General features: G+C 36.5%; 1 protein-coding gene across 1 annotated transcript in view; it reads left to right on the forward strand.

The window, feature by feature from the left end:
• The window catches only part of LOC150090924 (uncharacterized), a 186,191-nt gene that overhangs the window by 33,660 nt on the left and 126,485 nt on the right, over window positions 1-26,046 (forward strand). The window contains exons 4-5 of the mRNA XM_090377745.1: window positions 5,360-5,582; window positions 14,834-14,952. Of these exons, the coding sequence (XP_090233871.1) occupies window positions 5,360-5,582; window positions 14,834-14,952 (342 nt within the window). The remainder of the gene's footprint in view (window positions 1-5,359; window positions 5,583-14,833; window positions 14,953-26,046) is intronic.

The raw sequence follows: 26,046 nt of genomic DNA on the forward strand, positions 1-26,046 counted from the left end.
TTTGTCCAGTTCCTCCTTGAATTTATTTAAAACTACCTGCTGGCTAAATGCAAATTTCTGTACATACATTCTACAACTGTCCTTCCTCAATTTGAATTTATGCCCCCTCAGGTACGTAATCTGAGCAAGAGGAAGAATCTCATTAGAATTGAGCCTTCTCAACCCATTCAAGGCCTTACACACCTCAATCAGATCACCTCATAGGTGCCTAGTCTCCAGATGCCACAATTTTCAGAACTTAAGCCTTTCTTAGTAAGACCACCCTTTTGTTTCCTGCATCAATCTTCTTGCCCTTCTCTGTACTCGCTCGAACAACTCAACATTCTTTCTAAAATGACGCCTCCATACCTGTACTCAGGTCTGGAGTAGACAATGAAAATAGAAAAGGAGGTAGAAAATTAAAATCTTTTTCATTTTCTACCTCCCTAAGTGTCCACAGAGTTGGTATGTTTCTCTGGGGTTACTTCTACCCATATGCAGTACTTTGCATTTGTCAATGTTAAACTTCAGTTACCACTTCTCAGCCCATCTGCCCAAATTTTTTAAATCCTGTTGCAGTAGCACACTGCCATTACTGTCATTAATAATCCTGCCAACCTTTGCTTCATCTGCAAACTCCAACATTAAGCCTGATATACTTTCATCAATATCATTGATAAATATACAAAACAACAGTGGGCCCAAAACCGAACCCTGTGGGATTCCATTAATAATATTAGTCCACAAAGAGCAGCGTCCATTGATTATCTCTCTGTCTTCTCCCACTCAACAACCCTTTTATCCATTGTAGCAACTTATCCTTAATAGCATACTAATGCAATTTGTATCCACAAATTGTAAATCCAAGTATATGATATAAAAATTATTTTTTGCATCCAGTTCCTTTGTAACCACATTATACTATCCAATCAAATTAGTCAGACAAGACTTTCCCTTAGCAAACCCATGCTGTGTCTGAATTATTACTGCAGTCTTGTCTAGATGATCCTGCAGTGCATCTTTAGCCAGGGACTCCATTATTTTCCCTAGAACAGAAATTAAAATAATTGGTCTGTAACTACTGGTGTCATCCTTCGATCCCCCTTTGTGAATTGGGGATACATTTTCACATCTCCAGTCTGTGGTGAATTCCCCTTAGTCCAAGGATGCTCTCATAATTTTGGCTAAGGGTTTGCTTACTTACTTTGCTGCCTCCTTTAACCCAGGTGTCTTTCTTATGTTTAACTTCAATTTCTCCTTCACTTTGGTCTCAGTTATTACAAAATCATTAAGCTCCCTTTTGGAGTTTAATAAGCTAAGTTCCACTTCCCTACAAAATTCCTCATGTGTGAAGGTAGATGAAATACTCATTAAGTTTTTCAGCTATCTGAGCAGGATTATCAACAGTCGAACCATCAATATCAAGTGGACCAATCTGATTCATCCCCTTCCTTCTAGAGTTTGTATAACTAAAGAATTCCTTGCTGTTTTTCTTAGCATCCTTTGCCAAAGATTCCTCGTAATCTGCCTTGGTTGCTTAACTTCTTTTGTGACTTGATTACAAATGTCGGCTGATAATATATATGCATCCTCATGCATTTTTCTTCTCTGCTATTGAGTATCATTAGTTCATATGACACCCATTTAGGCCTAAACCTTGAGCAGTATTTCTTAATCGGTATGAAAAGCTTTGTAGCTTCCACGATTACTTCCTTGAATGCTTCTAATTTAGAATTTGCTGCTAGTGACATCATCAGTTGGTCCCACTGTATACAATTTAAAAATTGTTGAGACCACTGTAGTCACCTTTATGGAAGCAAAAACCCTTCCCTTTACCCTTGATGGTAGTAATATCTTTAAGTAAATTCCACATCAGTACACTGTGATCACTGCCACCCAGTGGTTGCTTTATCTGCAAATTCTTAATCCAAGAATGATCACTGCTGATAACCAGATCAAGAGTATTACCCTCTCTGGTTGCCTCTCGAACATGCTACTGCAGAAAACAATCATCCAATAAATCCAAAAAAGTCTTGCTAGTGTGCTAGTGACCAACACAGGTTCTAGTCAATATCTGGAATGTTAAAATCCCCCATTATTAGACAATCTGATTTACTGGCCCACTATTTCTCTTTACAGTTGTTCTTGTACTCATCAGAGTCATTAGGCCTATAACACACTCCTACTGTCATTTTTGCTTTCCTAGTGCTTACATCACACCAAACTGACTCAACATTGCACTGAACATCTATGTCATATATATAGTGTGTGTTCAAAATTTGCTGTTTGTGCCAGCTTGGAAGGTCTCTTCTGTCAAATATTTTTTGTTTCATTGACCCCGGGGGCTTACATCTGGTGAGTATGGGCTTGGCACACCCAGGGTCCTGAGACTCTCTCTCTCTCTCTCCTCTCTCCTCTCTCTCTCTCTCTCTCTCTCTCTCTCTCTCTCTCTCTCTCAGGGTTACTCGGGAACTTTTTTTTTTTCCCCTGGTGCAGCATAAGCCTCAGGCTTCCTCGCATCATATGGATATTAATAATAATAATAATATGAAGTATATCCAGGACAATCAACTAATAGAACCTTATTTAAACCATTTGGAAACTTTATTAATCAGATCGGCAAGTAAACCAGTTATTATTCTTACTGATGCAAATGCAGCCTCTCCCCTTTGGAATAGTCTGTCTTCAAACCCTAAGGGGGATCTACTTCAAGAATTTTTCTGTACTAAAGGTTTGACTATTTGGAATACTCAGGGCATCCTCCTACTTTTGTTAGTTCTACTGGCCAATATTATGTAGATCTGACTCTTACCAATTGTTCTTATGGAAGAAATATTCAAAATTGGAACATACACACATTGTGGTCATGTAGTGCAATCACTTTTGACATACACACAATGCAATCACTTTTGACATACTGCTTGGCTTTGATTCTCCACATACTAGAAGTGTCCATGACTTTCCAAGATACAAGAAAGACAAACTGGACCAAATTTGATCAGAACAACAGGTCAGTTGTTCAGAGGACATCATACAGACATCGCACCTGCCTGCGTTAGGGAAAGTGCTGGAAAAATTCATTGTAGTGAGATTCAAAGACTATTATGCCTCAAAAGGCTTGTCTGTTTCATCACAGTTTGGTTTTACAAAGGGCTGGTGCACTGAAGTTGCAATAAATTTGGTTTTGAACACAGTTAACTCCTTAAACAGATATGTCCTTGGCCTCTTTGTGGACTTCAAAGGGGCCTTTGACACCCTCTGGTGGCAAAGTGTTCTGTCGAGATTCAGGGAGACTGGGGTTTCTCCTCTTTACAGGTTAATCACTGATTACTTTAATAATAGGCGTCTTGTTGTCTCTTCAGGCTCGTGCTTGGTTACGAGACAGGTAACCACCTCAACTTGTGGCCACCCTCAAGGATCAGTATTAGGTCCAATTTGTTGGAACCTGGTCCTTGATGGGTGGCTAGCTATTAATCATGCAGATGTATATAAAATTGCTTATACAGATGACCTGGTCCTTGTGTGGTCAGTTGCTAAGTTGACAACTCAACTTAGCAATTGACAAACAAGTCAGTTGAGTGCTGGCACCTGGCTGCTAAGTTTCCAGGTGCCAACACTCAACATAACAAAACACATACTCACACACCTACATACATACACTTGCCAGCCTTGGCCTTTTGCCTTTTCAGATGCTATAGCAGCATATAGGGGAAACCCTGGAGACTGCAGTTAATCAAATACACCTTGACCTTGTACATGGAATGCAGCATTGATTCTCTCCCCTTCAAGTACAAAATCCTTGTGAATCACATCCTGTTTGTCAATAAATATGATCAGCATCATCTTGATCCTGGACTTCTGTTAATGAAACTTTTTGGGCATTGGTGATGATTTTAAAGTTTACTGCATGCTCTGACGCTTCATCTCAGAGGTTGTTCTGAAACACCCAACACTTGTCTTCAGTGACAATACATACAGTAGAGAAAATTAGGATTGCCTTAACAAGTCTGGATGAAGTCAGTCTTTACATTATGACACTTCATTGCTTTTGGTCATCTGTGAGGCTGTGTGCATAAATTTTGCACAGACCTCTTTTCCCTAAATCTTCATGCAGAATTTGATAAATCATCTCCTTATTCATATACAATTCTCAGTCGTCATTCTGAGGGTCAATGATCTCTTGCCACAATTTTCCAAACTTTTGCAACTGTTTTTTACTTCAAGTTCCCCATTTTGAAAAGTTGATGGATGCCCACTTCTTGGGTCATCGCGAACATCCTCATGTCCATCTCTGAACTGCTTATACCATTTAAACACACTGGTATGACTTAATTTTTCACCATAAACAGCTTTTAACATTTCATGTTTCTGTTGGAGATTTTACCAGTTTAAATTTGATACTGATTCATTGCTCCATTGCAAAATTGTGACATGGAACGTTAATGTTATTAATGAAACTGGTTGTTATTTGCAACATGTCAGCCTACTGGACAATCTCTGTGCTATATTTCTTGGAGGAAGTTTGAACAACAACATACCACTTTCATTTATTTCTCATCGAACATGACCATAACAGCACCAGTCCAGGACTTTATTTTCACACCTCATATATATCCATATGCACCTGTTGTCTTCACCATGTCTATATCTTTGTCTGTCTGTCTGTTCACCCACATGTAACAATTTGACTCGCAGTGGATAGATTTTCACGAAATTTTATAATTGGACCTTTTAAAAATTTGAGCCATTCCAAATTCCATTTTTGTTGAGCAATTCCAAATTTTATTAAAATCAGACAGATGGAAATTTGGGAATTATTATTTCCTTTTTCAATACAATTTGTATGAGAAAAGAAATTCATAGATTAGATGCAATTTAATTTCAAGTCCATGGATTCATCCATGGACTTGAAAAATTCAACTTTCAACTTATAAAAATTCAACAATTTATATGAAAGTTGAATTTTTCAACTTTCATATAAATTGCTGTCGATTTGTTGTAACTTTACCCTTTCATGCACAACTAAAAAAGCTAAATTCTGCTGAAACTGCCTTTGATAGATATTCTATAAAAAAAAAAAAAATAAGAAAGAAAAGAAAAAACTTGTTTTTTTGTCCAATTTTGGTTTATTTTCCAGAAACATTTGTTGACCTCCTTTAATTCTGTTGAATTATTAATGATTTTTACCAAGATTGGTTTATTTTATAGTATATACTATGTAGTATATAGTATCATATATAATAAATATAGTATATAATAAATTTCTATAGTATATTTAAAATTGAAATATTTCAGTAACTGAAGTATTACAGTAAATATGATTTATTTAAATGTCAAGTAGGATTTTTAACTTTTAAATTAACAATTGTTCTGTTAATAGCTAAAATTGCTGGAAGATGTTAAAGGTTCGAATATTCAATTAAAATCTGAACAAACAGTGATGATGCAACAAAATCAGAATCTTGAACGGGATTGTAGAAGATATAAAAATGAGCTGAATGAAGTTCAGCAAGAACTGTCTAAGGCTGTGAGAGATCTAAGTGTAGTACATCAGCTGTATGAAGAAAAAATATGTGAACAGGAAACACTTCAGAAACTTGCAGGTAGGTACTAATTTTACTAAAATAAAGTTTATATTTATTTATGTTTCAATGTGATTTTCTGGTTTTTTTAATGGTTATGTATTTAATTTACCAGATTGATTCTTTGATACATAACGGTGTACCCTACAGTTTCATTAGCTCATCAATGATGACATTTTGTCTCTTAATGTAAGGTGTGTGGAGGAATTTTTCATCACAAATTCCAAAAAAAAAAAAAAAAGTGGCATATTACAGAATTGGTTGGAGCATCACTAATGAGTAGCGTTTCATTCATCCAAATCCAGTTCATAATCCAAAAGAAGTTTAAAAAAACACAAATTAATGAACTCCCAAACATTGTAAAAATTCCTCATAGCAATGCTGAAGGCATTTGGGAGAAGACAATTCAGCCAAGTAAAAAAAAAAAAAAAAAAAAAAAAAAAGCTTTGGGTTTTCTCTTTTTGGTGAAAATTTGCCAATGTTTTAGACAGCTGCCCATTGTTATAAAAAAACTTTGGTTCAGCATTGCTGAAGTGCACAGAATCCACCAGTGTATCTTCCTTGAAGCACTATCATAATCAGTTGCTATCTAACACTCAATCCAAATAGAAATCCACAAACAGAAAAATCCTAGGAAGTTAATATGAGAAAGCATATTATATTAGTAAACAGCTCTATAGCTCTGTCTTAATATAAAATGTGTAAGTTGTTAGTGAAATCTAATTTCGAGTCCATAGTCTGAATTTTAAAAAATCTCATACTTCCCTCATGCTTATAATCCAAATTTCCAGCTTTTTGAAAGTCAAAATGTGTCAGCTATATGGTTGATAGCAAAAGAAAATTAAAAAAAAAAAAAAAAAAAAAGCCTCTTTTGTGAGTTTGTTCACTTGTTTGGTGTACAAACAGGTGTACAGAATAGATAAACTAACTGGTGAAACAGTCTTGTAATGAGCATTTTATTCATTTCATTTGACTGATCTAGAGTTTTATTATCATTATTTTTATGAAAGTTTTCATCTGTTTTATGGAAGTCTAATACCTCCAAACGGCAGAGGTATTACAACCTATAGCACTTAGTACCATGCATAAGCTGAGGGTTGAAAAGATAGAAGAAACTTGTTGACATTAAACTTGAATTTCTGTAGATGGTAATTTTCAGGAAATACATGTGAAAGAAGGTTGTTCCAGAAAACAGAAGTTGAAGAGACAAATGAGGAAGAAGAAAAGTTAATTCTGTGAGCTTAGACTTGGACAATGAATGGATGCTGGTTGGTTTAGGCACATGTTTGAACTGGTTTGGAAGAGTGTGAGAGAATCAGATGTCTATTTAAAAGAATCCGTAGAAAAGGCATGTCTTATAGACAAAATAAATGCCTGTGAAACAGAGTGGAGAGATTTTGTAAGAGATGGGTCATTAATTACTTTGATTGCCTTCTTTTGAATAGAGCTTAGATGCCTGAGAGAGGTTTTGGGTGCAACACTCAAGATGTCGGAATAATATTCCATAGTGAGGGATTTTAGATTCACACAGAGTGAGCAATTGTTTTGAATAAATGTGGAAAGAATAATTGTTTTGAATAAATGTGCAGTTGAGCAAAGAAGAAAACCCAGTTTTGTTGTTGTAGAGAATTTGTGATGTGCTTATGCCAAGAGTGATTAGAAGTCAGAGTAATCCCTAATAGAGATGTGTTCTTGTCCAGAAATCTGAGTGCCATTCAAAGATGGGCATAGGAGCAGTAGACTCTTTTTTTGCAAGAAATTGGACTGAGTTTTAAAAGGATCAATTATTTGGTGATACATTTTTAATGAATTGATAGTGAATGTTCGAAGTTGTGACTGTTTGTATAAACTGGAAAGTGGAGCCTAGTGCTGTCATCAGCAAACCTATGGATAATATTTTCAGTCAGTGAAAGGTCATTAATATGCAAGAGGAAAAGAGTGGGAAAAGAAGTGAACTGATGGAATCCATATTGGTGATCATTGATAAGATGAAAGGTTTTGATGTAGTATAAGAGTTAGTGGTTGATGGATTTCACCATTACTTTGGAAAAGGTTGAGGTGTGCTGGATATGAGCAAATTTCTGGTAGAAGTAAAAACAGTGGAATAAGAAAGTGTAAAAAGTGACAAGAACAAGAGAATACACAAGTTTTGAGAACAAATGGAGACATGCAATCAGGACCAGGAGCATGTGTGCATGCGTCTGTGTATAGTATCAAGAGTGTTTAGAATTCTTCTAACACAGGGGTATTGGATACAGTAGGAAGAGATTACCAAGATCATCAGAGCAGAGATTAAAAGAGAAAAGTAGGATGCTAATAAGTCAGCTTTAATTATAGCTGAAGATGCACTAGAATTAATGGTAGTAACAAAGATAGAAGTATAAATCGGCAGAATTCGCAGCCATTAGCTCTGGAAAGAGACCAGAGGGTTTGACTATCATTTGGACAAGGAGCAAATTTTCTACTTTTAACTTCTTAAAAATTGATTGCACTGACTGATAATCATTTTGCAATTGCTGTAAGATTTACTGTAGGCAGAAAATGAAGCTAAAGATTTGGATACAAGCCAATTGTAATAAGCAAAATTCTTATCTTGAACAGTCTTAGCACATGGGAAATCAAGATTTAGACAATGGATGAAATTTTAGGGTTGGATGCAGAATAAAGGATTTCATCCCTGAAAGGATAATTTCAATAACACTGAGCAAATATTAGGATTAGAAGATTTAAAACAGTAATCCAACCAACAGAAATATAAATCACATAGATCGTCCGATTTCACACTGTTGTAATGCCAAACAGCACAAAGCTGAGAATGGCGAGAGAGAGAGAGAGAGAGAGAGAGAGAGAGAGAGAGAGAGAGAGAGAGATATGCTTTATTGGAGAAGAGACTATCACCAAGTTGTAATCTGAGATACCTAGAGAACCACGAACATTTTGTACTTTGAAGTGTTGTGTTGAAGCAAAAGAACAACAGTTTTGGTATGTGGTTAGGATTGTCTGATGTGGTAGGTAATTGAACATTTTGTATGGAAGGTCATTAGTACTTTCAAAAAGCCCTCAGCATCTCAACAAGCAAGATCCATGTAACCAGAATACTGAAGCCAACTGGTGTTTTGAACATTAAAATCACCAAGAAAAATTACCTTAACATTAAAATTTAAACAGGAGTTTCAAAGAAACAAAGTCAAAATTTTGAGTAATTTGTAGTTTGGAAGAATGGTAGAGGCAACAGATGAATTTCACATTCACAGAATGAAGGAAAGAGATTTTAAGCCAGAGGAGACCAAAAGGAGGAGATTCCAGATTGAAAGTCTCTGACAATGGATATTGGAGGTTTGTTTTTTTTTTTTTTTTTTTTTATGAAAACTCAGACGAGAGGTATTAGAACCCATTGTACTTAGTACCGCGCTTGGGTTGGAGGTTGTGAAGATGAAAGAAGATATTTGATGACATCAGACTTGAACTTCTGTCGACTGTAATTTTCAGGAAATATGTATGAAGGAAGGCTGTTCCAGCCAGAAAACGGCAGTTGAATGAATAAACGAGGAAAATGAAAAGTTGGTTGTGTGAGTTTGAAGTTGGACAGTAAATGGCTGGTGGCGTCACATGTTTGGACTGTTTTTAGAGAGAGAGAGAGAGAGAGAGAGAGAGCGAGCAGGAATTATATAAGCCAATTCAGAAGAACAGTGCCCATGGAAGTATCTGTAGAAAAGGCATGCAGCAGAAACAGTACGTCTATGAGACAGAGTGAAGAGACTGTTAGAGAGGAGTCATTAATTAACCTAACTGCCCTCTTCTGAATGGAATCTAGAAGCCTGAGAGAGGTTTTGGGGGCACCGCCCCAGATGTGGGAACAATATTTCATGGTAGGGCGGATTTGCAATTTGTACAGAGTGAACAGCTGTTTGGAAGAAAAGTAACGCTGAGAGTGAAAGAAAAAAGCAAGTTTTTGGATGCAGAGGAAGCAATATTTGTAATTTGCTTTTGCCAAGAGAGATTAGAAGTCAGGGTAATCCCCAAAAGAGATATATCTTCTTGCCTAGAAATCAGAGTGTCACCAAAGATAAGCATAGGAGCAGAAGAATCCTTTTTGCAAGATATAAGACAGGACTGAGTTTTAGAACGATTGAAATCAACTAAGCTGTCTTTGCCCCACTGGAGATCAGCATTTAAGGAATTGTTAGTGATATTCGAGAAGTTGGAGCTGATTGAGCAGGGCAAGGTTTCTCAAACTGGAAAGTGGAATGCAGTGTGCTATCATTAGCAAAACTATGGATAGTATTTCTGGTCAATGAAATAAGGTCATTAATATACAAGACAAAAAGAGTGGGGGAAAGAACTGAACCTTGGGGCACACCAGCATTAGTGGAGAAGTTAGAATACAGAGAGCCATATACCATCACCCTCAGTGAGCGGTCAGAGAGAAAACTGGATAACCAATTACAAAAAACAGTTGGCAAACCATAAGATGGAAGCTTGTTTCGAAGACCAAATACCAAATATGCCAAATACGATCGAAAGACTGAGATGTCGAGAGCAACTGCTTGTGTTTTGCTGAACTTTTCCATTGAATTTGTCCATAAATGGGTAACATAAACCAGAATATCACTAGTGGATTGACACTGATGGAATCCATACTGGCAATCGTTGATCAGACAGAAGGTTTCTGAATAGTTTAGGAGTTGGTGGTTAATTGATTTCTCCATTACTTTAGAAAGAGTAGAAGTAATTGCAATGGGACGATAATTGGATGGGAGGGATTTGTCACCCTTTTTAGGAACTGTCTGGGTATTAGAAAATTTCCAAGCAGAAGAAAAAACACCTTTGGAATAAGAAAGTGAAAAAGGTGGCAAAGAACAGGAGTAAGTTCAGGAGCACAGGTTTGGAGAACAAGTGAAATACCATCAGGACCTGGAGCTTTCTTAGCATCAAGATTCATCAAAATCCTTTTGACGGAAGACCACAAGAGGCAATGAATGGGGCATGCTGGGAATGGTGGGAGGTGTTTTACCAAGATCATTAATACATGAGTTGGAAGAAAAATGGGATGCCAGCAGGTCAGCTTTACACTTGGCTGAAGTGACAATAGAACCATCTTGTTTTGACAGTGGTGGGAGCGGAGATGGGCAAAAGTTGCTGCCAATAGCTTTGGCAAGAAACCAGAATGCTTGGCTACCATTAGGGCAAGAACCAAGTTTTCTACTCTTAACCTGTTCAAAATCTAGTTTGGACTGATTAATAACTGTTTTACAACTGTTGCGAGTTCTCGTGTAGGCAGAAAATGAAACTGAAGGATTGGAAACAAGCCAATTACAATTATTGCAATGCAGCGTTCTTCTCTTGAGCAGCCTTAGCACATTTAATGGAAAACAAAGGTTTAGATAAAGGACGATATTTTAAGGTTGAATATGGAATAAAGGATTCCATTCCTACAAGAATAATATCACTGACACGATCTGAGAAAATGTTGACATCAGAAGTTTCGAAACAGTAATTTGACCAGGGAAAAGAAGAAAAGAAATCTCATAGGTCATCCCATTTTGCATTCTTGTAATGCCAAACGAGGTTGGGCATAGCCATGAGATAAAGGCTCCATTGGAGAAGAGACAATCACCAAGTTGTGATCTGAGGTACATAAAGGGCCACTTACTTCAACCGTATACATAGAAGGGTTGTTTGTGAGAAAAAGATCAAGTGTATTGGCTGTATGTTTAGGATTGTCCAGTATTCTGGTAGGTAAATGAACAATCTGTGCGAGGTCATTAGCAATTGTAAAAGCCTGAGCATCTCGACTAGCTGGGTCTGTGTGACTAGAAAACAGAAGCCAGCCGGAGTTGTGAATGTTAAAATCACCAGGGAAAATAACCTCACTGTTAGGAAAGTTGGACTGGAGAAAGTCAAGTTGCAAAGAGAGGAAGTCAGAGCTCCAAGTGATTAGTGGAGTTGGGAGAACAGTAGAGACAACAGATGAATTTGACTGAATGAGGTAGAGAGATTTTAAGCCAGAGAAAATCGAAAAGAGGAGATTCCAAATTATCGAGTCTCTGACAGGGAATATTGGAACAGACATATTCACAAGTACCACCTTTGAGGCAAAAAGAATCATACAGCAAATAATTTGGGCAACTAAGATGAGCAGTGGTTGAATCAACCGATAACTGAGATTTTATCAGAAAAAGTACATGGGGTTTGGCAGACTGTAAGTGGAAATGGGCATCATTGAGATTAGAACTCAGACCACGTACGTATATTTGTGAAATGAACTAGTAAGTGTTTGGGAGGTTTAGATCTTTTTGCAGATAAGTTTGCTCTATTAATTTGACAATTCATGGTGTATTCAATAGCAAGAAAAAGTGGGGGAGGGGGGACATGCTGTATGAAGTAATGAAATTTTTGGTTATGGCATACACATGGTAAGAATATACCTAGATCCTTGACATAATGTGGCCTTGACAATGTCTTCCCACATACACACTACTTAGTCTCCCTCCAGTCATTATCTGGCAGAGTAGAGGCAGCAAGATTATACACTAGTTGATCTGGAAGCCTCCTAGAGAGTTACCAATAGGTTCGGTCCAGTGTACTAACTAGTGGCCAGCCTGTGAACGCCGTTTTAGAGCTGTACCCTCAAAATGTAAGGAAGTTTGGATCTCGCCATGATATTCATCATTACCTCAAAAGATATCAATCATACTGCATGATGGAAGAGATGGGAGGGAGCTGACCGGAACTTAGCTCTGGAGACTAAACATGGGTTCGACCACTTTAAGCCTCCAATAAGCAAAGTGGTGGTATTGTGCTGGTTGATGAGAGTCATCTACCACCTAGTATTGTCTGGTAACACAGAGGGGTGGCATTCCTCTGTGGTGTGGGTGCCACACCTTGACCCCTGCTTATGTTGGTTCACACCTGGGTGATCACTCACAGTCTGCTTGCACATGAGAATTATACCCAGGATTATTAACAGTCCCACCATCATGAAGGTGCAAGCAGAGGATCTGGCTCTCACAAACTATCAGGACTTTGCCGAAATTGTTTCACTTGACTTGAGTTGTCACCTGAATATCAGTTCCATCAGCGTTTTAGACTCCCAGGTAGCAAACATAGCTTGTTTGGCATATATGAGAGAATGTCTGTGACTCCTCAAGGACCATTCTGAAGGAGAAATAAATTTTCCACTATGTATAAAATTCCTGCACTCTCTGTTACTGCTGTTTTGTGTGGACAGTTTTCATGGTCATTATTTAGTCTATACTAAGTTGTACATAAAATTAATTCTTTTAAAAATTTTTAATGTGTTAAGTTTGAAATGAAAAACCAGCACAAAGTTTGAATATATTTTATTTCTTGTTTATACTGTGGTCAGAGATGTTTACCATTAATTATTTTGACAATGAATACAGTTCTTAACTGTATTTAGCAGTCATGCTGTCTCGAATCATGGTTTTCTCAAATGCATTACTGCATTGACGACTCGGCTACTTTGTACTTAAAAATTGCTTCACAGTTGGCAGGATATGAACCTGCACATTTATAACTCAATGGATTTCAAGTCAATTGCCTTCACCACTTGGCCACAGCTGCATGTTGTTCTTGGTGTCAGTCACAGCAGGTTATTTTTATTTTATTTTTCTTTTTTCTTCTGAATCTATCCAAATATCTCTTTTATAAGTTTTAACAAATGGAAAGGAAATCTGCCAAATTTACTCAAGTTGCATGTTAGTGAAACTCACAAGTTGAAAGATGACTTGCATGTTAATTATTTAAATATTTATGATATTCAGTATTTAATTGCTGAAATTATAATTTTGTGATCAGTTCTTACCCCCTCCCCCACGCACATACATTGCTATTCAAGAACATGCTTATAGCTGGCAGTAGTTCATTTGTCTGTATATCAGATTGGGTTTTCTAGTTGTTAAAATATAAGTTGACCTAAACCAGTGTTGCTGCCTTGTATATGGATTTAAAAAAAAACAAAAAAAAACAAGTAATTTATAGCTTTCATACTAACTCCTAACACTTACCAGCACGTTCTAGAAATCTTTCGATGAAGTCAAATTTTCAAAAATGTTTTAATACCAAATCAAAGATATGAGTAACTATTGTTAATTATTAAAAGAAAACGGTTATTTAAAAATCAGAATGAATACTTCTGTGTACAATGCTTTAATTTTAGGTTAGTGTATTATTAGCAACATCTTTTGCTGAAATACATTATTGCTAGACATTACCTCTTGATAAACAATATTTTTGGTTTAGACATTCCTTGATGGAGGTTCTTGGTAATAAACATTTCTGAAAAGTAGACTGTATACAGAGATATCTGAGAATCCATGTTATCCAGGTGGCTTGCAGTATGTTATGGAGATTGGTTATAAAGATCAAATATAAGGTTCCAGTTCAATGGTTAGTTTATTTAATCAGTAAATTTCCTTCCTGATGATAACAGGCTTTTTATTCTCTTATGTATATCACTTCATTCAATTTTTCTGCTAAAAGAATCAAAGTACAGTTAGAGGTAGGGAAAGAAATTCCTCTCTTTGGATTTATGTATACCAAGAGTATTAAAAACATACACAAAACTTTTATTCATTATACTGCTGGTTCAGCTGTGATCTTGGTGTTTATAATATCCTGATTTACAATGTTGTTTAGTCATTTGTGCAAATGCATTCATTATTTCATATTTAAAAAGCAATTCATTAAATTCTGGTTGAATTAAATTCATCATAAATGTAGTTGCTAGACAAGTTGTTTTCTGACAAATGTGATAACATTTGTCAGAAAAGCTGAAACTTTTCAAATTATACATGATTTATTTTTGTATATGCAAAACTCAAAGCCAATGTTGTGAACAAATATAATTCAAGAACAGTAGATAATAGATTATAAGATTAATATTTCTCATTATCACCTATTTCTAGAATTTAACAGTCACATCTACATTTTTTTTGCTAAATTGATCCAAATGTAAAATAGGATAAATCATTAATTTAAAAATGATTGTACAAGCATTTGTTCTCTAACTTCGTTGATTTGGTCATTAAATTTAAGAAATTTAAAATCTTTATTTTTAATAAAAATAAAGATTTTAAAGAAAATCCACAATTTATCTTCTAATCTAAAATAGTTTTTTTTTTTTTTTTCTTTTTTTTTTTGTTAGATGCAATGATATACTTGTATAAGTATTTCACTGCCTCTACATGACATTTTTCACACACTAAGTAATTCAAAAAATATGCACCTAAAGGAACTTTCCATTTCAGTGCCATCCCCACCTAGAGAAAATCTGGGTGCTATTTTGCGTATTGAAGAATTAGGTGCTTTATTAGAAGAGACTAAAGGACATTTGGAAAATGAGAAGATATCTAAAAATCTGCTAAAGGTACATAAAAATATATATATTTTTTTCAAGTTTAGTTTTCACATTAATGCTTTGATATAAATGTGAAATGCTTTTCAACTGTTTATCAAAACCGTTTATAATTTTGCTAAAAGTACATGCCCATTGATATAGATAAATCTAAGGTAATGCCCACTTATGCCATGACTTTTTTTTATATCACTCAGTAAAAAGTCTCCACAAAATGCACCAAATAGATTACAATGGTTAAGAAATGGCAAGCTGATCTTGAAAAGAAACAGATCATTGCTAGCTATGAATGAAAGAGGCCCAACAGGCACACTGATAGCTAGTACACTCATTGCAGCAGAGTTTAAGTCACTTGGAAGCCTGCTCTCCAAAAAAAAAAGAGTTCTAAGACCTCCCTTTTGGATAGCACGGATAATTATGGATCGGCTGCTGTTGAGTCCTTAATCTTCCAAGATGAAACCAAAAAACATGAAATGATGAATCATACATCATATTCCACTTGCATCAATTGCATCTAGAAAGTATGCTAGGAATGTGAGAGCTGTGATAATATTATGCCCAGGAGAGATACCTATGATATTCCATAAACAAACTGAATAATCTGAAAAATCAGTATAAAAATTATCCAGGAAGTGGATGAAAACTACACTAATCTCCACATTTAAGAAAATAATTGTTAAAATTTTGCAAAACTAGTAGTACAGTTGAATCTCATTAATACAAAGTTCAAGGGACCTAAATTTTCACGTTTTGTAATAACAAGGTTTGTAGTAACAAGGTCCCCAAAAAGTGTCAAAATTTTACCCTTTTTTTTTTTTTTTTTTTTTTCTTTTTCTTTTTGGTACATACTATATATCTAATAATAATAATAATAATAATAATAATAATAATATCAAGAATAAATAAAAACATTAATAAATTTAAATTAATAAAATAAAATAACCTTGTCTAACAATACTGTAGAGTAATAGGAATAACACTCTTTTTAAAGATTTTGTTTTATTTTTAAGATAAACTAAGAGAAAATCAATTAACAGAAATGAAAATATTGTACAGTATATATTTTGATATATACAATATTTTAGTACCACAGTGAAAAGAATCTTAATATAAAAGGAGACATAAGATCCATTAACTTTTTGATAAATTAATCTAATTTAAAGAAAGAATTCAATGTTCTTTGCACAGTTTTTGTCTTATATGCATTTTTAACTACAGAACAGACATGAAATGCAATAGTTGTTTCTTTATCAATGTTACTGCAGGCCAACACATTCTCTATTATGCTTGATACATTTTGGGCAAGTTTTTTAGATTCTCTCTCTCTCTCTCTCTCTCTCTCTCTCTCTCTCTCTCTCTCTCTGCGTGTGTACTTTTGCTGTCACTAGTAACAAAAACATCATTGTTTTGCTTGGTGCTTAGCAGCTTTTTTTGCTGTGGTAGCACCTTCACAAACTCTTCAAATTTGCTAATCAAAATCCTTATGCTCCTTCAAATTCCTCCATTCCTTAATGTTGCTATCACATTTGTCTGCTGGACCGTGTTTTTCGGTGATATTCTCTCCAAAGCCACTTTTTCTGAAGTAATTGATTTTTACACTTGGTGCAATACTGTCCCAAGCAATAATAAGATTACTGAAAGCATCCAAGATATTCCAGTTTAGCTGTAAAATTGTTCCCTCCCTCCTGTGTTGAGGATCAAGTACCTTATCAGGCAGGCTCTATATGCTCTCTTGTTATAAATAATGGGAGGTTAAAAACAACAGCTGTATATTTGTCAACTCAAGTGTCTCGGCAGAATGTGCTGTACAATGATCTATAATCATCAAACTGTTCCTTTTTTCCCGAAGCCATTCTTCTGTCCACTTTTGATAATCAAGACTGAAAAATTTTGACCATAAGCCAAGCATTTCTATTGGCCACATAATCACAGCGAAGTTGGTTAACTTCCTTAAAACATCTTGGCTTGGAAAACTTACCAGTAACAAGTAGGCATAAACTTGTCTTGTCAAGATAAAAATATCCTTTGTCTCATATTTTTCAAGAATGGACCGTACAGAACACAACCAGTCTCTAGCCTTTTCTTTGTCGACTAATCCAGACTTGCCACAAACATTTTGCGAAACCAAGTTATTCCCGTTTTTAAATCTGTGGAGCCAGCCACTGCTGCATTTTAAGTTGCTAATTCCATTTTGCTGAGCTAGATAATTTGTCTTTTCTTGCAAAATCAGACCTGATATTGGCAAATTAGATGCATGCATTTGTTGGTACCTCTCGAAACATTTTGTTTCAAGCTCCTCATGTTTTGAACCAGCAATTTGTTTCCTGTTTTTTATCTATGCTCCAGTGTGATGCACTTCTTCAAGTTTTCTTTTTTTTCTGTTTTTCAGTATTGTAGAAGTAGGAAGGGATGTTTTTTCCTTTGCAATGTCTGTTTTTCTAAGTTCAATCCTATCAGCCGTTTGTATAATTTCCAGGCTTAATTCCATCAGTTTACATTTTGTAATCATAATGCTACTAGATGAGATTTAATATAAACAAACTTTAAATTAATTTAAAGACAAGTTCCGAAAAGACAACAGCTCAGATAAAACGGCACAAAAAATAGATTACTGTATACTGCAGCAAAAGACTCTTTGAACTGGTGTAGCAATTGCAACTGACCTTAATCCAATGGAAAGCAGGAGAATCTATGTAAACAACTTAGAAAAACTGTTTTTGTTCTTTTGTTAATTTAACATCTCATTTTTCACAATGATGGTTTTGAGAGGGCAGTTATGTTATAGTTACCATAAACTGGTTTTGTTTACACAAAAGTAATTTCTAACAAGTCAGTGCCATCCTTAGGGAATCAGGGAACCGGGTGGCCAGAGGCAATAATAGGGGCAATAATCAGACAGCTGTGCAACAATTTGTATTAAACATACAAAATAAACAATATTTATTTCTCAATTGTGAAAACAAACTTTGTAATACATATTAACCGAATTTTGTAAGTCTATCCTTTTGCAGATGAATGGCATGTGCTTCATATTAACGAGTGCTTGTATTAACAAGATTTTACTGTAATATTATTATTGCTTACCCGTCAACTCTTCTGATTTAGTCTGAAGTTTCCCAATAATTGGATGTAACACTGGTTTTCCAATAAGTTTAGTTTTTTCCTGATTTTAGGTCATTTGTTTCATTTTTCAAACAGGCAATTATTATAATTTCGAATTTAACAATCTATGCTTAGAAGCTGACAGGTGGCTCTATGTTCACTTTTGTTTTGTAGCGGTATGTTGATCTATATGACTTTTCAGAAATTTATCTGGAGATAAAATATCCTTCATTTTAATAAGTGCAGAAAGTTCACTTTTCATATGAGGTATTCTCCATCACTTAATGTCATATCCATTCATTGTTATTAGAATACTTTTTTTTTATAAGTAGTTTTGTTGTGAAAGAAGTGCAGGCTTTGCTTACAACAGTGAAAATTTCATGTGAAAAAGTGCAAAGCGAGAATTAATTTTGAGAATTTATGGACATACATACATACATACATACATACATACACACTTATGTTCCACAGTGTTTTGAAGTCAGAAAGGAAGTAGGTTTACATTTTGCAGTTCATTCAAAATGTCACATTTTCCCACATTGTGGGCAAAGCAATATCATTCACCATATTAAGTGCATAAAACACATTTGTAACATTAAGTATCAAGAAGAAAACAAAAAATAAACTTTCTTTTGTAATTTTTTGTTTTCTGGGCTTGTTATATCATAAATTATGTGTAGATTCACATACTGGATTTTTTTTAATAAAGATTTTTAATTTTTAATATTTAATTTAAATGTTCAGTTTTTGTAAGTAGTGTTAATTGGTTATCAGTTGGTTTGTTCGATGCTGTGCTGTACTGTGTAATGCAGTTATTAGGTGTTAAAAGTAAGTTAGGTTACTGAGATTTTGTTGAGTGCTGTATTTAATTTAATAGTTGATTCTGGTAAGGTGGCATGGTAGCCATTACTATGAAGTAGTAGTAGTGGCATGTGATGCAAGAAAGCAAGTGTATGAGCTTATGCAGCATCAGCCAAAAAAAAAAAAAATAATAAATAAATAAATACAAATTCACACAACCACTCCCTCCAAATGCCTGTCCAGTTCCTCCTTAAATTTATTTAACCTATCAACTTCCACAACGTCAGATGGAAGTTTGTTCCAAAAATTAACCACCCGCTGGCTAAAGGTAAATTTCCGCACATCTATTCTACATCTGTCTTTTCTTAATTTGAATTTATGCCCCCTTAGATTCGTAATCTGAACAAGTGGGAGGATCCCATCAGAATTCAGCATGCTCAATCCATTCAAGGCGTTATACCCATCAATCAGATCACTGCGCAGGTGCCTAGTCTCCAGCCATTGCAGTTTGCAGAATTTAAACCTCTCTTGGTAAGAGGATCCCTTCATTCCCCTCACCAATCTTGTTGCCCTTCTCTGTACATGCTCAAGCAAATCTACATCCTTCCTAAAATGAGACCTCCAGACCTGTACGCAGTACTCAAGGCGTGGCCTGACCATTGCCTTATACAGAGGGACAGTCACCTCCTTTTCCCTGCTAGAAAAATTTCTATATATCATTAACAAAACCACATGACCTGCCCTGGCAGCCTGTCTGCATTGCTCAGAAAACTTCATATCTGACTGCACAATGACTCCCAGGACTTTTTCATTTTCTACAACCTTAAGTGTAGTACCACACAGTTGGTACTTTTCTCTCTGGTTACTTCTACCCATATGCAGTACTTTGCATTCGTCAAGGTTAAACTTCAGTTGCCACTTCCCCGCCCATCTGCCCAAATTTTCTAGATCCTGTTGCAGTAGCACACTACCATTACTGTCACTAACACCCTGCCAACCATTATATCATCTGCAAACTTCGACACTAAGCCTGATATACCTTCATCAATGTCATTGATAAATATAGAAAACAACAGTGGACCCAACACCGAACCCTGTGGGACTCAAGTAATAATATTAGTCCACGAAGAGCAGCACCCATTAATTACCATCCTCTGTCTTCTCCCACTCAACCATCCTTTTATCCATTGTAGCAATTTACCCTTAATACCATTCTGCTCCAATTTGTACAGTAGTCTTCCATGCGCAACAGTGTCAAAAGCTTTCCTGAAATCCAAGTATATGATATCAAAATTATTTTCTGCATTGAGTTCCTTTGTAACCGCCGACCGGGCTAGCCGAGTGGGTAAAGTACCTGCCCGGCAACCCAAGGTCGCGGGTTCGATTCCCGCCTCGGGCTTGGATCAAAGTACTGCAAAAACCTTGGGAGGTGCAATATGGCCATAGAAGCCGATGCACCAACAACTACCAAATCAAAATCAATCCTTTGTAACCACATAATAACCAATCAAATTTGTCAGACAAGACTTTCCCTTAACAAACTCATGCTGTGTCTGAATTATTGCGGCAGTCTTGTCTAGATGATCCTGCAATGCATCTTTAACCAGTGACTCCATTATTTTACCCGGAACAGAAGTTAATCTGGTCTGTAATTACTCGTGTCACCCTTAGATCCCCCTTTGTGAATTGGGGATACATTTGCACATATCCAGTCCATGGGGACCTCCCCTGAGTCCAAGGATGCTCTCATAATTATAGCTAAAGGTTTGCTTAGTTGCTTTGCCGCCTCCTTTAATATAACTGGGTAGATCCTATCCACCCCAGGTGCCTTTCTTATGTTTAACTTCAACAATTTCTCCTCCACTTTGCTCTCAGTTATTACAAAATCATTAAGCACCTTGCTACAATTTGATAACCTTCTGGCATTTTTAAACTTTAATAACTCCTCATGTGTGAATGTAGATGCAAAATACTCATTCAGTTTGTTTGCTATCTGAGTAGGATCATCAACAGTTGAACCATCGATATCAAGTGGACCAATCAGATTCATCCCCTTCCTTTTAGAGTTTATATAAGTAAAGAAATCCTTGCTGTTTTTCTTAGCATCCTTTGCCAAAGATTTCTCGTAATCTCCCTTCGCCTGCCTAACCTCCTTTGTGACTTGATTACAGACTAGCTTATATCTGCCATAGGCTTCTGATAATTTATATGCATCCCATGCATTTTTCTTCTCTGCCAAGAGTCTCATTAGTTCATTTGATAACCATTTAGGCCTAAACCTTGAACAATATTTCTTAATAGGTATGAAACATTTAGTAGCTTCCACGATTAATTCCTTGAATGCTTCCCACTTAGAATTTGCTGTTGGTAACATCATCAGTTGATCCCACTGTACAGAATTTAAAATCTCTCTGAGACCACTGTACTCACCTTTACGGAAGCAAAAACCCTTTCCTTTACACCTAATGGTAATTATATCTTTAAGTAAATCCCACATCAGTACACTGTGATCGCTGCCACCTAGTGGTTCCTTTATGTGCAAATTCTTAATACACGAATGATCACTGCCGATAACCAGATCAATAATATTGCCCTCTCTGGTTGCCTCTCGAACATGCTGCTGCAGAAAACAATCATCCAATAAATCCACAAAAGTCTTACTAGTGTGCAAGTGACCAATCCACAAGTTCCAGTCAATATCCGGGAAGTTAAAATCCCCCATTATAAGACATTCTGATTTACTAGCCCTCTCTATTTCTCTGTACAATTGTTCATTGTACTCATTCCAGTCGTTAGGCCTATAACACACTCCTGCTCTTATTTTTGCTTTTGCAGTGCTTATGTCACACCAAACTGACTCAACAGTTAACTGTTCATCTATATCAACTGAATGCACTTCTTTTTTGATTTTGTTTTTTTAATTAACAGTATAACACCTCCTCCCTTCCTATCTTGTCTATCCTTTCTGTACACATTGCACTCCCCAAATTCCAATTCTGCATTTCTGATATCTGTGTGACACCACGTCTCTGATATCCCAATGATATCCGCCTTTGATGTCTTGACGAACACTTCAAATTCATCAAATTTATTTCTATACTTCTAGCATTGGTATACATGCAAGTATACATGCACCTATTCTTATTCTTTGTTACTGTAACACATCCCATATACCCACCTGTTTGACGATGACTGCCATCAGTCCCTGAAACCCCCAGCATCCCTCGCTGCAGGCCGCTGCTTATTCTAATAGAAGTATTCACCTTAACCTCTGCCTGCAGCTACTTTTGACCTTTTAGTCTGTGAATCCCCCCAAGCTATCAGCACCTAACACTGCCTCGATAGCATCAGCAAATATTGTTGCATCCTTTCTATTTAAGGGCGCCTCCGTAGCCAGGTGGGCAGGAGCAGCGGTGCGTAGCACATGCTTCTTGATTAGACCGGGTTTGAGCCCGTGAGCCACCAAATACGGAGGATGCGGAAAGGTCAGGGAATGACCACCGCATATCCCCGGAGCAATATGGCCTTAGTTGCTAATGCTCCTAAAAACCAAATAACAACAACAACAATTTCTATTTAAGTGTATCCCATCTCTGTAGAAGCAGTCTCTCCTATTAATAAGCACAGACCACGCTGAAAAAAAATTCTACCCCTTGAGCCTTGCACATTCCCTCCAGGGCCGAATTGTGCCTCCATAACCAGGTGGGAAGGAGCAGCAGTGCGTAGCACATGCTTCTTGATTAGACTGGGGTTCGAGCCCGTCACCACCAAATACGGAGGATGCGGAAAGGTCAGGGAATGACCACCGCATATCCCGGAGAAATATGGCCTTAGTTGCTAATGCTCCTAAAAACCAAATAACAAACATTCAGGGCCGAATTTCATTGAAAAGGCTCTCATCATGTACTCCCTCCTGTCGTGTCTGGGCAGAGTTGCAGACACTTTCAAATTTAAATGTAACTGACCGAACCAGAAAGCAAAAAAAAAAAAAAAAAGAATGTGGAAACAGTGGGTAAACTGTGATATATGCAGTTTCCCCCTTGTGGCACTTTTATTCCAAATTAATTAGTCATCAATTTGGAATAAAAGTTTGAGAATGCTGTTTTGGACAGTGCTGGATTTCAGCTAAAGCAGGATCTTTAAAAAGTTTACCACTTTTTGATTTATGAAAGTTGGAAGGTATGATATTGAAAAGCAATGTAAGGAAACAAGCTTGTATAGCATTAACAAAAAATAGATTAAAATTAAATTAAATCAAATAAAACTAATGTCATCCTTAATCACTTCATTTATCTATAATTACATTGTGTACGGCTGCCAAACCTATCTGTATTAATTGCGAAGGAGAACACCCTGCATACTCCGAAGTATGCGAGAGGTTGAAGGAAGAAAATGAAATATGACTTAAATGAGAGCTCAACATTTCAAACCAGGTCAGAAAAGCAATTAAACCAGTAAATAGCAAGAAGGAAACATATGCTGGAAAGGTGGTCAAGAAACGTTCTATTGGGATTCAAGCTGAAATGACTGTACCACCAAAAGCATGACTGTACGTATTGCCCAATATTTACTGAGCACAGAAAAATCTGCACAGAATAATCAGTCAGATGTCACTCCCATATTGATACCTCCTCGTGCTCCAGCATTACAAAAGTCAAGTGGTAAAGTAAACACACAGAAAAATCAGCCACCAATGATAGTACAAGAAAACATGGAAGTTGAAACCAAGAAGATATTTAATGAAACAGTCTTGGAACTCTTTGAGGAGGAAGAAATGGACACAGGATAGTATCCATACTTCTCCAAAAAATATAAATCCAAGACTGAAAAAATAGTAAGCCCTCAGCACTTCAGAAGCCAACTGATTGATCCACCAACCCCAAGTAATTGCTAAATTCCTACAGTGGAATTATTGTTGATTCTGGTGAAATGCAAAAGACATCAAGGCACTCCTGCAAATGCATGAACCAGCTTTTGCTTACAAGAGACTCATCTAAAGTCAAATGATGACTCTACTATGTGTAATATTACTATTATTCTTAAGGACAGAATTGTGGGTGGCCCTTCTCATGGAGGAGTCACTATCCTCATGGACAACTAGACCCCATTTCAGCCTTTGCAACTTACAACCAGCATAGAGGCTGTTGCAATTTGCCTTACAGTGGGGTTCTTGTTAACTGTCTGCTCTATTTGCTACATGGGACTGAAATTCCACAGAAAGATCTAGATGACCTTCCCCTTTCTTACTTGTGGATTTTAATGGATACAACACCCTGTGCTCACTGACAATGACTTCTCCATTCCAAAAGTGGGAAAAAACACATTCTTTCACATGCCTACCCATACGTTTTCTGCATTGACCTTTCTATTTGCTCCTCTTCACTTACCTGGGAGGTGGAGGAAGACTCGTATGGAAGTAATCACTTCCCCATGAACCTAAAAGGAAGACCATGTCTACCTTTTAGGTTACCACAGTGGAAGATTGATCATGCTGACTGGAATACATTTCAACATCTGGCAAAGTCTGACACCACTATAGTCGGTCAAGAGCCAATCAATGATGCAGTCACATACATCACAGAAAGTATTGTTCGTGCAGCTGCAATTTCAATTCTAAAAAATCCACCATTTCCTAATACATGGTTGATTCAGAATGCACATCAGCAAAAAAGGCACAAAACCAAATCTGGCGAATACTCCAACAGTATCCCACCATGGCTAATCTCATAGCCTTTTAACATTCACATGTTACAGCACATTATGTCCAATGTCAGAGCCAAAAGTAATCTTGGATCTATTTTACTTCTGTTACCTAAAGCAACCAGTTCTAAAATGGTCTGGGATAAAATCTGGAAAATAAAGGGAAAATACACAGCATGCCCTTCATTAGTCCTGGAATAATGGATGCACTATTGCAAACTCAACTGCAATATGCAATGCTCTTGGGAAAACATTGGCCTTTGTGTTGGGGAAACATTGTGAGTAAATAGCCTTTAATGTAAAATTAAGGGCCTTTTTTCATAAAAAGCTGTTTACCCACATAATGGGCCATTTACCATACATGAGCTGAAAGTAGCTCTCACGCTTACCAAGGCAAGTGCCGTTGAACCAGATGACATCCATCTTTAACCAGATGAAATGATTAAACATCTATCACCAAAATCCATGGACCACCTGCTCTTTCTATACAACTGAATTTTCCTTTTTTTTTCCAGACAGCTGGCACAAGGCAATTATTATTATTGCTTATGCTAAGCGAGGAAAGGATCCTAAATTTCCAAAAAATTACTATCCTATTGCTCTGACTAGCTGTTTGTTCAAAATACTGGAGAGAATGGTCAGTGCTCATCTTTTATGGTACTTTGAATCAAATGACCTTCTCTCCCCTTTCAGTGTGGCTTCTGAAGTAATGGGTCCACTCTGGGTCACTTCATTAGAATGAAACATCTATTCGAGATGTGTTCTTAAAAAGAGAGCACCTGGTGTCCTCCCTTTGATGTGGAAAAAGCATATGACACAACTTGAAGATTTGGAATTTTAAGGAGTTTTATAACCTTGGGCTAAGAGGTCACCCTTTCCATTTTTATTACAAACTTTTTATCCATTTTTGAGTGGAATCCACCCCCCCCCCTCAGTCCTTTTGCCAAGAGAGGGAGTACCACAAGGATCTATCTTAAGTGTTGCACTTTTTGCTATTAAAGTAAACTCCATTGCTGAAGCCATAAATATTGCACTCTATGTTAAAGACTTCAACATATTGTCTCAGTCAACACAGGATTATTGAGAGACAACTGCAACAAGCCATTAACTTTCTTAACTCCTGGGCCATGGCCAATGGTTTCACCAGAGAAGACCATTTTCATCCATTTTTATTGGAAGAATAACCATCACCCTGAACATGAATTAAGATTTGGACAAACACCATTCCAGTGGTAGCAGAGACAAAATTCTTGGGACTCATATTTGATAAAAAGTTGACATTTCTCCATGCTCTCTCTGTCTGTATCATGTGCCTGTACAGTCAAAATTAGATTATGGGTCTTAGGTATATGCATCTGCCAGAAATAGTGTACTTCAATGGCTTTACCCTATTCACCATCAGGCCATCTGTATTTGTGCTGGTGCATTCATATCATCACTTGTCCAAAGTCTATATGTCAAAAATGAACCATCCTTGGTGTTTTGACAAAAACTGTTGTTTCT

This window comes from Mastigoproctus giganteus, chromosome 1 (genome assembly GCF_048544385.1).
Source record: "Mastigoproctus giganteus isolate SK-2022 chromosome 1, ASM4854438v1, whole genome shotgun sequence".
In the NCBI taxonomy this organism is placed as follows: Eukaryota; Metazoa; Arthropoda; class Arachnida; order Uropygi; family Thelyphonidae; genus Mastigoproctus; species Mastigoproctus giganteus.